Below are 13,863 nucleotides of genomic sequence, written 5' to 3' on the forward strand. Positions count from 1 at the left end.
CCCTGCAAAACGAGGGGGTGCTTTTCAAATTTGAGATCCTTCTGCATGACAAGAGGGAGACAGATTAAGTAATAAAATTAGAAGCAGAGAGCTTAGCCTATATTTGACTAATAATTAATAAGTAAGAAACTAATCAAGTATAACTACATCAATTATTTCTTGGTGTAGAGGTATGTTAAAAATTTCTGAAAGTTGCAATGAATATGTAATAATTGTGTGAATATAAGCAAGAGCATCCAGTCGTTGGAGGACTTGTGGAGGGTGATCCCCAGTGCTAATAAAATAAAGAATCCCTGCTTAACAGTATAATTGTGAAGTTTATTTATTTGTTTCCACCAGAACGTGTACCAGGGTTGGAATCCATCCCACACCTTGTACAACAGGAGATGAGGGGACACCTGGAACCAGCGCAGAGTTCAAAGGCTGACAAGTCGATTTTATAACCGGGGAAGGACTTTGTGGTCCTTGTAAAGCTCGTAAAGGTTTTGACACTTGGTGTGTTATTATAAGCAAACATTGCAGTTTGAAAGGCTACCAAGGAATGATCCTGATGCTGAGCACATTTCAACGAAAAAGCGACACCTCGTTTGTGACTGGTTAAAGCTGGGGGGGGAGGAGGAGTGAGCAGGCGGCATCATAAAGCATGGACAGAATTGGTTATTAAGGCAATCATAATTCCATCATCTAATGCACAAGGGTTTGATGTTGCAACCTTAATAACATTTATTAGGCGTATCCTTGTATGTAGTTTCCTGCAACTATTATTTTTTCTTTTGTATAGTTATAGCAAGACTTACGTACCCGTAGAGTGATATCTACCATTTCAGTCAAAAAAACCCTCTTTTTCTCCTCTATCCACGGGAAAATCGCCTGCTCAATGCGGTGTCAGCCCATGGAGACCCCAACAGTTTTAGGGGCTGCATGCGGGGCTTTTGGACTTCTGATCTGGTGAGAAGAAGCTCGATGTTGCTGCCTTGGACATGGGACGGTTCCTCATCGTGTTCTTTAAGAAGTTCATCCCCTGTGAGGAAGTTTCTCGGCTGCCAAAGTTTCAAATCTGAATGAGAAAGATGGAAAATTTCAGCAAAACAATTCAAATGCTTTTTGTTGGTTGGGTGCAAGAAATAAGAAGCAACTCTTCACCATCCTACAGCATCTGTTTTCTTTCTCTCCATCTCCACCTAATGACACCCACAGTTGTGAACCACGTCTCCTTGGCCACCAGAGCTGCCTCCCGCACGCAAAGGCTGCGTCAAAACCTTGATTTATACTTGACTTAGGGGGATAAGGACTCTTGGATATGCGACCTGCGGGGTGACAGAGAAAACCCATCACTAATTGATCCTCAGTAGTTACTGACACATGCCAGCTGGAAAGCCCAACATCACCATAAAACCTACTTTCCAGACACTGAGATGGTGACTTATTACCGACTTAAGGAAAAAGAATGGGTGCATTGCAAGATATTTTGGAAGTTTCTGATAGCTGTTTGCTTGATATATTCATTTTTCAGCATAACTGCTATTCTGGCAGTGATACCCCATTTTTCCTCATGAGTGACTGGTCTTGTAGCACCACCCGCTGTAGACGGTGAGCAGTTCAATGTGCTCCCCTCCACCAGGACGCTTCTTTTGCTGCCTGCAAAAAGGTTTCTCTCTCAAGAGAGCGGTTAATGTTACAGACATAATAATGGGATGAATTCTGACTTGAATTGACAAACTTCTTAATATGTACTTGGGTCACCTCTTTAAGGGCCTTCTTCTAAGTACACTGAAATAGATGGTGCGCTTTTGTTTTCAACGAAGAGAGATGATCATGAACACATGGTTACAGATTTTACTGATTTGAGGAAAATACTCCTGCAGTGTGAAGCATATCACACCAGGAAAATCATAGCCATGTCATATGAGTTAGCTATTCTCTATTCCAGTACTTACACAGCATGCAAAAATATTTCGTTAAGTACCATTTTACAAATATTGGCAATTCTATACTTGAAATTCTCAGCATACTACAGAGACATACTCTCTTAAAACTTCATAGGTGATACTGACATCACAGTGTCAGGAAATATGAAATATCAGGACAAAGGTTAAACTAGTGCAGACTCCCATAAATCCTTCAAGGCAATATATTGTTTCTTTTTTAAGAAATAAGTTTAAACAGCGCTGCTATGCATACAACACAAAATGTGACACAGGAATCACCTTAGCTGAACATGAGCAAGTTGATAGTCATTCACATGATTAAGTTTTAAAGAGCACCATTAGCTGGACGCCAGTTATAGCACTGCTTACACATTGGTTATGTTAGGATTAAGTTTACAAAATAGCTAAAAAAGGTTTTCATGCTTCTCCAAAAACAATTTCTTTATAAGAAATACAAACCTGAATGGGATTAGTAGTTTCTTTTCCAGACAGATTGACTCATTCTGTCTGCCAGGGTTCTGTACTCCCAGCAGGAGCAGCCTCCATCAAATAGACACACAGAAGTGCTTCCACGCTCCAGTGTCAGACAATACGGAAAATCCTTGGAGTAGTATTAGTTGTAACAGAAATTGCCTACAAGAAGCATTTGGATGCATAATTGTTACTCAGAATACTGACGTTTCGCTTCAGATTTCCCAATTCTATTTTTAAAGAGCTGATTTTTTTTATTGGTCTTAATTGAGCAATTTCTCCTATTAATCATCCAGGATTTATCAGTGAAAAGAAGGGAGTGTACTGTGCCCTGCAAGGCTACCATGATTTAAAGTCCAGATTATTTTGCTATATTTAAATAGCCTTGGCATTAACAGCAAAGTGTCAGTGCAATTTCCAAGGCTGTATAAGAAAAGGATGCACATATGGGGCCTCAGGGAAGCTGAGGAAAGAAAATACCCAATTACTCCAGCAGAGACAGGGGCAGCTGAAAGAAACACAGTGACAGGGACTAGAAACCTCAGTTTTCCCTTCCTCTGAACTCACTCCTCTCAAATCAACTATTTTATAAGCGTTTATAAGCCCCCCCCAAACTGGAAGTTCAAATGAAATCAGGAGCTGCAGGTAAGTGAGCTCTCAATGAGCTTTGATGTTCAGGACTTACACAAACTCTTATTCCACTGTATTAATTACTCAAAGTGCTAATGATCCTTAAAACAACACACAAGCCCTAGGATACCAACCTATATGATAAAGCTCAGTGTGGAACTGTGTCACACAGAAAGATTGAACTATGACCTTCAATAAAACTGAAATTATGAACACTTATATCAAGTTCATTACTGCCAGTTGCATCATCAATTCACTGTGCTTAAATACGCAGATTTTAAGCAATATCTGGCAATATAAAGACATTATGAAGTTTCTTACCAGACATCCTAACACAGAGCTTGTTATTCCATGTGAATGCTTTGGGATTTAAGAGTGGAAATTGTCAGATATGGCTAATCTCAGTCCCATGAAAACAGTTACTAACAACACTATAATATACTGAAATTGTTATCTGCAAAACGGTTATAAAATAGTTACCACATCTACAGATAGTGCTGGGGCTACAGTTAGAAGAACTTTCTCTAAGAAGGCATCCCTACACATGCCTGTCCATCCACAGCTCTGAAACAAAGACAAACTACAGGACATGTTCGTTTTCCATGTTTCGAGACTCTTTTAGTCCTGTCCAAACCATCCGTTCAGGGAGAACGGCAGCAAAACCAAAACAGCTACTCACCAACGCAGCTCATTCAAATCTGCCATGAAGATCAGTGCTTTCGGCAGCTCCTACGAGAAACAAATTTGCACAGTTATCTGCTTCCTATAAAAAACAACTATATATTTATGTGTAAAAAGAAAAGTCTTTTGGCTTGAACATAGCTACCAAACTTGTTACAAGATGCATGGTTAATACTGTGATCCTTTTTTCTTTTTATTTGTTTCTCCTTTATGCATCCTTGGAGCAGCACCTGTAATTACACTCTTTGAAGAGTTGCTTTTGAATCTGGTAATTTTGAGATGCAACTATGCAACGAGAAAAGAAATAGCTGAAAGGAGAATTAACAGTATTTTTTACTTGTCTTGAAACCCAATTTATTTATTAAATTGTAACAAACATGATTTTATACAAACAACAGAGAATGCAGTTTTTTGCCCACAATAAAGAAGTCATTGTATGCTCAGTATCTTCACAAACCAAGTTTGGTTTCAGTATTAAAATAATACTCAGTCATGCACCATATTCTCAGGTGCTATAAACTAATGTAACTTTTGACCTATAACAACTTCCACCAGCTTTCACAAATATTTATACTACATTGTAACAATATTCCCACACAGCAGCTTAGGATCAGGCTCCCCAGTTCAGTATTACCCCAATTAACCTCTTGAAAAGCAACAAACAAGAAAACCTCCTTTGAGGAGTTAATGACTGTGCGTTATGACTTTCACAAGCAACCACATCATACAAGTTATTTCATAAAGAGATCAGGCCATTATTTTCCTTCTGTGAGTCACTGGAAACTGGTTCTAGAACCCTGCTACTCTGAAGGGTGAGGCCTCTCCTCCCAGCTTTGGGACATGTCAGGAGTCTCAATTCACACAAGATTTCTTCAATTCCAAGTTAATTTTGAGAGGGGAAAAAAAAAAAAAGAACAAAGTTCCAAGTAAAAGAGTCTCCTAAAAAATTAGATCATTTCAGTGTCTCATTTAATTTACTTTAAATACTGTCTGCCTACATGTTCCTTCAGTACAGCAAGGATTATTGTTCAGCCACCTTTTTTCCTTCAGAGCAGTACAAGCGTCCTTCACAAAGTGTTTTTGTTAGTACAACTGTGTGGATAAACTCTTTGAATCTCAATTTTCTTTTTTCTTTCCCCCGGATTCCGTGTTCGCTTTAAAATATTCCTGGTAGGAGCCGGTAAGGCACGGCAGCAGTGTAGCGCTTCCAGTCCTTCCCGTATTTGCTGAAGCAACGGTGTTCATCCCTAATGCAGCGGTGGGTCAGCAGAATAGTCATATAAATGATGTAGAAATAAGGCAAGATGTGGTCAAACCCACAAGTCAGGCAATAGGCCAGGGAGCCCATCAAATCTCCCGTGTAGTTAAAATGTCGCGCCCACCCCCAGAATCCCGAGGTCATCAGTTTGCTGTAGTGCTTGGTCCCGTCCATGGACATGTAGGAACACTCGATATATTCTGGTTTCTTCCCCCAGATCTTGCAGTTGCCGTTGGTACGACGGAATAGGTCCTTCTGGTGGTTGGTCACCCTGAAGATGTAATAGCCGATCAAACCCAACATCAAAATCCCTACGGCATTAGCTGTGCCCAGCTGGACAGGGTGGTTAACCAGATACAAACCCTGGGGGGCAGAAAACAAGAGACAATCAGTGATTTACTTTAAATACACGCTCAGGATGCCAGACTAACTCACTGACCTACAGTGACCCAGAACAGACTAGTAGAAAGAATAGGAAAATCCACCCTACCAGTAAAAACATGGACAATTTTCAGAAAACTCTGCATCCCACGTTTTCTTTCTCTGTCTCTCACCAAAATAGCATTTTGTAGGTGGAACAAGAGAGAGAGAGCAAAGATGCACACAAACCAGGACAGAAGTAAAAAACCAACCAACCAACCAACCCACCAGCCACCGAAAACCAAACTCTCAACATGCAGGAATACAAAAAGACACTGAAAGGATTGATAAAAATATACAGATGCAATAGACAGTGACAGAAAAGGGCACAAAAGGAGGAAAGGACAGGAATAGATGTCAATTCCATGCAGGGACAGTAAGACTTCCTAAAGTAAATTGTTACAAAGGATGTTATAATGGTTACTCAACATTCAAACTGTCTAGCAACAATTTAGGATACAAACCAAACTGCTGGGGATAATGTTTCTGGACAGTTTTACATTTTTACCTGCAAAGTATAGAGGTAAGGCAACCAAACACAGTCTCCCCAGCCCAAATACCAGCCAAAATGATCGTGGCAGATATCAATGGTTTTCAAATACCAAGCTTCATTCCAGAAGAAGTCCAAAACATAAATACCCTGAAACAGAATAGTTTCACATTAACAACACACGCCTGTCACCAGTCATCCTGTTTAACAGCATCAGCCTAATTTTTCTGTGCTATCCTGTGATATGACCTCAAAACCGACTTGTGCTTTTATTTTAACACTTCAAAAAAGGGTATTAAAAGCAACATATCACACAAATACGTCTCTATAGATAAAGCAAATAAGTAATGCAAAGCAATATTAACGAAGATAACTAAGGCAAGTGTGCCACTATAAGGACATGTGCTTAGGGATTAGAGTCGTGTTTGACCATCCCTGTATCCAGCTTAAAGAGTCACATGCTTACAGAGAGGGAGAACAGACCCATTTACACATAGTAATGAATAAATCCAAACTATTATCTGTACTTATTACTTTGCGGTTTCTTCAGCTATCTTTAGGTGTAGAGACGTGTAGTTCTGCATGTCTGACACACACAAAGTGAAACAACAAAACAACAACAATAGAAAACAAAACCAAATAAGAATTCATCATTGTTCTCTTTGTATCCAAGATCAGGCTATGCCTGTTTCCAGAACACAGGCTCAGAAAAGTACCTCTTCAATTAAGTTTACACTGAAATCTGCTGGTGCAGACATGACTGTGCCACTGGTGGCACTTGGAATGAGTACAAGTGTCCAAATAAATGAATACAAGTGTCCAAAGAAGCAAGTCCCAGTGCATCATCACTCAATGAGGTTGGTCAGGCCAGGAAAAATTGTGTAAGTTCAATTTCAATGCAAGGAGATGTTTCTACTTTATTCCTAGTTTATTTCCAAATTGGTTTCTTATTTCTCTCCTCTGAATTTACCTGAAGGACATTGACGAGGATCATGGAGTTGGTTACTTGACCGTACAGCTCCTGTTGTTTAGCAGCATAGGAAAGGTTGATTAGAGTCCAAGCTACAATACCAGGGCGCCCGTTGAAGAACAGCTTGAAATCAAACCACTTTCCTATTCGAGGGTTAAATTCAATCCCCATCATGTAGTCGTAAAAGAAGTTGCCAGTGAATTTGCTAGAAAGCATTAAAAAAAATAGAAATGTTCGCAGTTATACACAAATACAGGTAATCACTAACCTGACTACACATTCCAGATGATTTCCTAAGGCACTTGATGTAATGATAATAAAAATCACAAAACCGTATAATGTTGTGAAAGATAAGATAACATGGCACGTGCTGCTATGGTGCTAACACATGGTGCTAACAAAGCAAAGAGCCACAGTCATATATAAAATATATCCTGTCATTATTATTCTTTGCAGCATTTGATTTATATGTCCGATTACCTAGTGTCTTATTGTCTTATTATTGAAAATCACATACCAGTCTGCGGCACTGGTAGGGAAAAAATAGCCTTTAATCAAGGCAAATGTGGAAACTATGTAGCCCAGGATATTGGCACACCACAGGAGAGGAATCCAGTTGTCAAAAATGATGGTAGGTGAGAAGAAGTGGAAGTAATAGGCATTTGCAAACCAAAGTACGTGGGTAATGATCCAAGCCTGAAGTCCATTGATTTCATACTTATTCACTACACCTAAAAGATGAAGAAAAAATTGCATGTTAGTGACACTGCACTAATACAGCTTTTTATTAAGATAGATATGCATACAATATATAGAAGCTCAAATAAATACGAAACGAAACAACCTCACTCTCCCAATTAAAAGTCTTGTGGCACTTTTCTGAAAGTTTCATTTGACTCTGCTATAACCACCAGGCTTTGTTAGGCTGAGTTTTTCCTCTTCACAAAACACTGAATTTGGCATCTCCCCTAAAACTGACTAAGGTAACAAGTCACCCTTTCTCACACTTAGTTCACACCATGCTTTTTGTTCAAGTCTTGTGGGTTAATTTAGCTTCGGCAAGTACAACTGCATTGACGAATACTGGCAATAGTCCACTGCTGATTTTAAGTGCCAAAATTATCAATCTGTATTTTTCCCATACCAGTGTGGTACCTGCCATATCAACAGTTTTACTAACAGCAAGAGATAGAAATTGTAGCATTTATTCTAAAAGACAACGTAGCTTGCTTTCATTTTTGTTTGAAGTAAATATAAGAGGAAGGTGAAAGCACTTATTTCCACACCTCCTCCAGATACATGTGGGTTATTACAGATTGTAAGTACAAAAATACTATAATTTTAGAAGATTGTATGGTGTGCATGTATTCTAATGAAGAACTTACCAGCAGGGGTGATGGCACCTTCTTGGACACCTCCTACATATCCAGGAAGAAATTTATGGCAGAAGTCAGGAATGAACACATACAAAACCACCTAGAAGACATAGAATATATTAATATTAATAGCAAAAACAGGCAAGACAAAACCCCCCAAGACACTACCCCTTTCATACACATATCAAATGTTACACACAGCAGTTTCAATTAAGTATTGGATAAGTAAATACGGCAAGATTTAGCTGTTGTGATTTTAGACTAGTAACATGTGCAAGCTATTAAACAATTCTAAACTTGTACTTCATGCGTGGTTGTCAATCTTTTTTGGTAGGGAGGCGGTACAGTTAGTAACAAGAGTCAGGTCCTTCTCCTTTTATTTTGAACTTCATCTGTGTTATAGGTAAGTTGTTTTCCAAAATGGAAAAAAAAAGGGAGTAGTTTGCTAAGTTTGAAGATATTTTACAAATGTAAGTTATATTTCTGATGTCAATGTTTTTTTACTGTCTATAGAATATATCACCCCTTCTGCTGTGTTAATTTGTGATATATTTATTGTGTATTTATTTAAAACAAATAGGTATTGTTGTTACATAGTTGGGTTTTTTTTCCCACATCAAGGAATATGTCACACAAGGAATATTTGTGTATATTCCCTACGTATTTATTTGTCGAGTTTGTAAGCTTCGTCTGGATTCCAAAAAGCCATGGCAAGTAAGAAACACCAAAGAGTAAATGCAAGCGTGACATTCCATTATCCTTCCTGTAAAAGGATTAATTGAACAGCTGTTTTAAAACCCAGCCACTACATCAAGATAACTCAATAATGTACCTGGAAAGCGACCCACAGGGTATACATGCCAGCAGCCTTATAGGTCAGCACAGGAGTCTTGTTCCAGATGTCAGACAGATGTTTATTCCCCGTCAGCAAGTCAACGAGTGGATCGGTTAGAGAGCACTGGTACTGGTCGCAGGACATTATGAAGTAATATACGATAAGGGGCGCAAACATGAGCAGGAAAATGATGCTTGCCAAGGAAAACCAGTCCACCTCCCTGTAATCCAAACACAGCTTTATTGTTTTCTCCAGCTTTCGGTTAGAACGGTCAGGCAATTTTTCAGTTCACCTTCTAGACTAACGAGATGAAAACTGAAAATGTTTTCAGGGCACATACATTTCTTTGGGTCAAATAACTTAGCATGTTACGTACTTTACCACAAACTGTTATCTATGCTAGTTAAGCAGAGCAACAGAATAAATAATAACTCCCCTCCAAAAAGCAGTTTATTATCGCAGCCTTTGTGGTTTTGATGGCAATCATGGGTGTAACTGGTAGAGTGTTCAGCTGGAAGTGGTAACAGTCACAAGAATATTACGCAAAATTTGGAAACACAGAAAAGATGGGCCGTGAACAGCCAGAAGCTGAACTTGTTCTACCACACGCTGTGGTAAGAAGCCCTATAAACACCCACAGATGTTTCCAGCCGCAACACAATGCTAATTTTCGCACAACTTTTTGAGAATGGAGAGATGAGTAATAAATCTTGCTACAGTAGGAGATGTCAGCTGGCAAAACCACTGATGGATGCCTGTTTGTTAAAATCTCAGGCAATATTTTGTTCAGCCCTTGAAGGAACTACAAATTTCACTGATTTTTATTATTTGTTCTACTTTTTTTGCAAGGATAACTGTGTTTTAACCCAAGCCATCTAGGAAGCTCTACATCCTTAACCTTTTGAAGAACTCTTCTTTGGCATCTGTTACTGCAGCTCATTACCCATGAGCTTTCAACTGAAGGGCAATGTAATAATCTGTTACTTATAGAGGGAGGTTTAAAAGGAATGTAGTATCTATAAGAGTAAGTATGAACCAATTTGCAATGACTAATGAGGGTCATCAGTTTCTCTCACCATGCTCTTCCCCACTGGACTTGGGGTGTTCGAGAACCATTTTGGGTGCTTTTGCGGTTTCTTTCTCCAGAAGGTTTTTTGTCCTGATGGGCTGCCATGGTGTCTTGTATGAAAGAAAATACTTGTTGTATTACTCCATCTGGTTCTCAGTAATTCTTATGTCTCTACAGAAGAGAAACACTAATAAAAGTTATTTAAAATTATTATATAGCCTTCTGATTACAAGAAATTTGGGGAGGAGGGTAGAAAGGATGAAAATCTTTCCCAGTTCCTTATGATCTTATATTCAGCAAAACATAACCAAACACTGAAGTCAAAGCAGTCCATTAAACTTCTTGCTAACTGGATATAATATACGGCTTAATACTTATATGTGAGATGCAAAGGGAAAAAAACTTTTCTGTTTTGCCATGTTCTTATAAATCCCTGAAAATAAAGTTATGTAACTGATTACTTGCCTTAATTAGATAAATCACTACTGTAGTAACATTACATGTACTGGACGTTGGCAAATTATGTACTTTACCTTTGGCCCCTTGTTCCACATACATTAGTGATACCAGAGAAAACAAGATGACAGTTTATAATCCCATCTAAATCAGAAATTAGTGGGAACAGAGAACAACTTACTAGGCAACAAATTATCCTCTCTGTTGGACATGCATTGTAGCTTTCTTTTGCTTTGCTTAAATACTTTTGTCAAAGATCATCATCTCATAGTCTGAACATCTGGTAATCCTCCATTCAAAAAATGGTATTTTTCCTGAACTTTATCTCATGGGAAGATACAGACTCTAAAACACATGGGGTATTGTAGTTTGCCATTCAGGGGGAATTTGCTAACGCTTGTTAGTTTTGTACCTTTTCAGGCTTTGCTGTTTTAACTCAAACCAGAAACTATCAGTTATTTCCACTGAAACACAGATTACAGCACATTGTCATGGCCCTGAGGACACTACCAGGCTGTACTCTCACAGCTTAGATTTGAGCCAAATTTGAGCTCAGATTTAAGCCAGAAGTCTACATCTTTCCAGGTATCAATACTTTCATGACAAGCAGATAACACACAAACCTCAAGAGGAGGTTATTGATCACATACAAGAAGACAGAGGCAGGACAGGAGATCCACTGTATCGCAGTTAGAGTGTGGGAGCTTACTTCAGTTATTTACATTTGCCTAGTAACAGTAATGCAAATTCTTATAAAGAACGGTTACAATATTAGTAAGAATTTTGCCAAGATAGACTCTTATTCATCAGAATTGGAAATATTTAGGTCAATGAAACCTTTGATGTCATTCAGCCTGACCTCACTGGCCCCTGCTCAGAGCAAGGACAACTTGCAACAAGTTGCTCAGACCCTTGCCCAGTTAAATTTTGAATATTTCCAAGGATTCCACATGATTTGTCAGTCCTACTGAGAAACTGGGCCTCTTTTCTAAGAGATCCAGCAAATAAATCCTAGGTTGGGAATTTTCATGGTGCTCAGTTTTGTTTCAGGCTCTTAAGTAGCCAAACAGCGCAGCAGCTTTGCAGAGCTCAGTGTACTAGATTTGCAAACTATGCTGAGTCTGCTGAGCACTTGTGCAAAGCTACTGGCCACACCTGTGGTTTCGTGCAAGACCCAGTTTGTGCATACACCCAGTTTACCATTAGTCCTACCAGACGCTGCAGAAAATCCCAATTGCTAAAACTGGGAACTGGCTAGATGAGAAAGGCTGGCGTTCAACAGGTCTTCTCCTCCTGGAGAAGAGAAGCTGAGAGGGGATCTCAGCAATGTTCATAAATATCTCGAGGGTGGGTGTCAAGAGAATGGACCAGACTCTTTTCAGTGGTGCCCAGAGGTAGGATGAGGGGTGACAGGCACAGACCGAAGCACAGGAGGTTCCATCTGAATATGAGGAGAAACGTCTTTACTTTGAGGTGCCAGAGCCCTGGAACAGGCTGCCGAGAGAGGCTGTGGAGTCTCCTTCTCTGAGACATTCAAAACCAGCCTGGACACATTTCTGGGTGGACCTGCTTTAGCAGGTGGGTTGGACTGGATGATCTCCAGAGGTCCCTTCCAACCCCAGCCATTCTGTATAAGGGGTCCATGCTTCCAACCTATTTAAAGACCAACAATTGCCACCAAATTTTGCCTTTCAACAAAGGAACTTAAACAAGTGCCTGCTTAGGAATATTCCCCTAAACATACACCCCAGTCTGACAGACAGCTATGCTGGCAGTAACAACCTCTCGTGTTCAGAACTATGCCCAACACATGCTACTATTTCTGGATCAAGGCTCCCACTGAAGTCATACTCCTGTTAGTAACTATTTCAATTTCTGTAAACGCAAGCTTCCTGTTGCCCTGCTAAACACACCCCAAATATTGTTTTTCTAAACTCAGCTTCTTAACAAGAGCCAGAGCAAAATTCACAGTTCAAGTTATCACCTGCACAGAGAACTCCAGAGATGCACTGTTCCTCCGGGTCCAAACATCAGGGTTTAATGATAAATTACTGCTTAGACTGTGATAAAGGCATAATCATGCCAGCCACCCAGTTCACATGGACGCTCTCTCCGCCTGCTGCCCAAGCCACATATCTGACATGAGTTCACAGAGCGAAGTTCACACAAAGCCCTGTCAAGGATTAATTACATGTGCTCGGTGCTTCTTATCGGCACATTCCAGACTTAGTGAGGGGAATCTGTGATAAAACTCCCACTTTTAGATTTTTGTTCTATAAAAACAAGGCAGAGTCGCGTTCATGAATATATATTTTAAATGAAAATACCTCGCTAACGTGCAATATTCCGCAGAGCCTCGTGTTTTGTGCAGGAGGTGCAGAGCAGCATATCGGGCCGCTCATCCCTCACACTTGGGGAGCATTATCGGGGGGTACCCCACAAATTAGACACAAGCTCCGAGCCGCCGGCCCAGCACCACCCGCTCCCGACAAGGCCCAACGCGGCTCTCCGTGAGGGACGAGCCCGAGCCCCCCGCGCACGGCTGGACTCGCCGGTCGGGGGAACGCTGCCCGCTGCCAACTTACCAGCAGCAGCTCCGCGGTACCACCCGCCCGGTGCTGCTGTTCCCGCTGTTCTCCGGTCACTGAGGCACAACCCGGCGCTGCCCGCCCCGCCGGTACCGACGGCGACACGATGCGATACGGTGCGACGCTCACCTCAGGGCTGCCCCTCCCCTCCCCGCCGCGCTGACCAATCAGCACCTCGCCCCCCTCCCCTCCGCGCCACCTGATTGGTTGAGCGCACTCAACCCATGGGCTGAGGAGACGGGGTGGGCTTGACGTTGGCCGCATCGCGGTCCCTGCGCCGACCCCGCTCCGAGCGGGGCAGCAGCACCGGGGCCGCTCGTCCCGCTGTGGCTCCGCGGGACAAGGACGAGCAGCGCTCGGCCCGGCAGCCTGTAAAGTCACAGTCAGGGCTGTTTTGCACAGAGGGATTTTAACTGCGAGAGCAACGTGTAGTTACCGTGAGAACATCCCCTAGAGCCCGCACGCTACGGGCGGTAGTGGCCTCGGGGGTTTTGATTCAGCCACCGCGCGGGAGAAATCGCTAAAACGAGCAAAGGTTTTGAAAGAAAAGGAACTGGCGGCCAAGGAGACAGTTTAGTACAGAATAAATTAGTGATCCCGCATGCGAAGAGGCTCACGGCAGCCAAATGAGTGGAGGACACGGGAGAGAGCCGGGGCTCCGCAGAGTTTTGTACCCCAAGAGCTGCTGCGA

General features: G+C 41.3%; 1 protein-coding gene across 3 annotated transcripts; it reads right to left on the reverse strand.

The window, feature by feature from the left end:
• Positions 1–4,606: 4,606 nt before the first annotated feature.
• On the reverse strand, positions 4,607–13,307 carry DHCR7 (7-dehydrocholesterol reductase). Of its 3 annotated transcripts, none has more exons than XM_082057685.1 (8): positions 13,170–13,307; positions 10,136–10,299; positions 9,057–9,279; positions 8,234–8,324; positions 7,366–7,579; positions 6,849–7,053; positions 5,897–6,028; positions 4,607–5,331 (listed from the first exon to the last, which is right to left on the reverse strand). In XM_082057685.1, the coding sequence occupies exons 2-8, from the start codon at positions 10,231–10,233 to the stop codon at positions 4,867–4,869; spliced, it is 1,428 nt and encodes a 475-aa protein (XP_081913811.1). In that variant the 5' UTR covers positions 10,234–10,299; positions 13,170–13,307; the 3' UTR covers positions 4,607–4,866. The 3 variants fall into 3 exon arrangements, with proteins under 3 accessions (XP_081913811.1, XP_081913813.1, XP_081913812.1); XM_082057687.1 differs by having other exon boundaries at positions 10,136–10,238; positions 13,170–13,301; XM_082057686.1 differs by having other exon boundaries at positions 10,136–10,315; positions 13,170–13,289.
• Positions 13,308–13,863: the final 556 nt, after the last annotated feature.

The sequence above is a fragment of the Streptopelia decaocto genome (genome assembly GCF_964273445.1).
Source record: "Streptopelia decaocto genome assembly, chromosome: 7".
NCBI lineage: Eukaryota > Metazoa > Chordata > Aves > Columbiformes > Columbidae > Streptopelia > Streptopelia decaocto.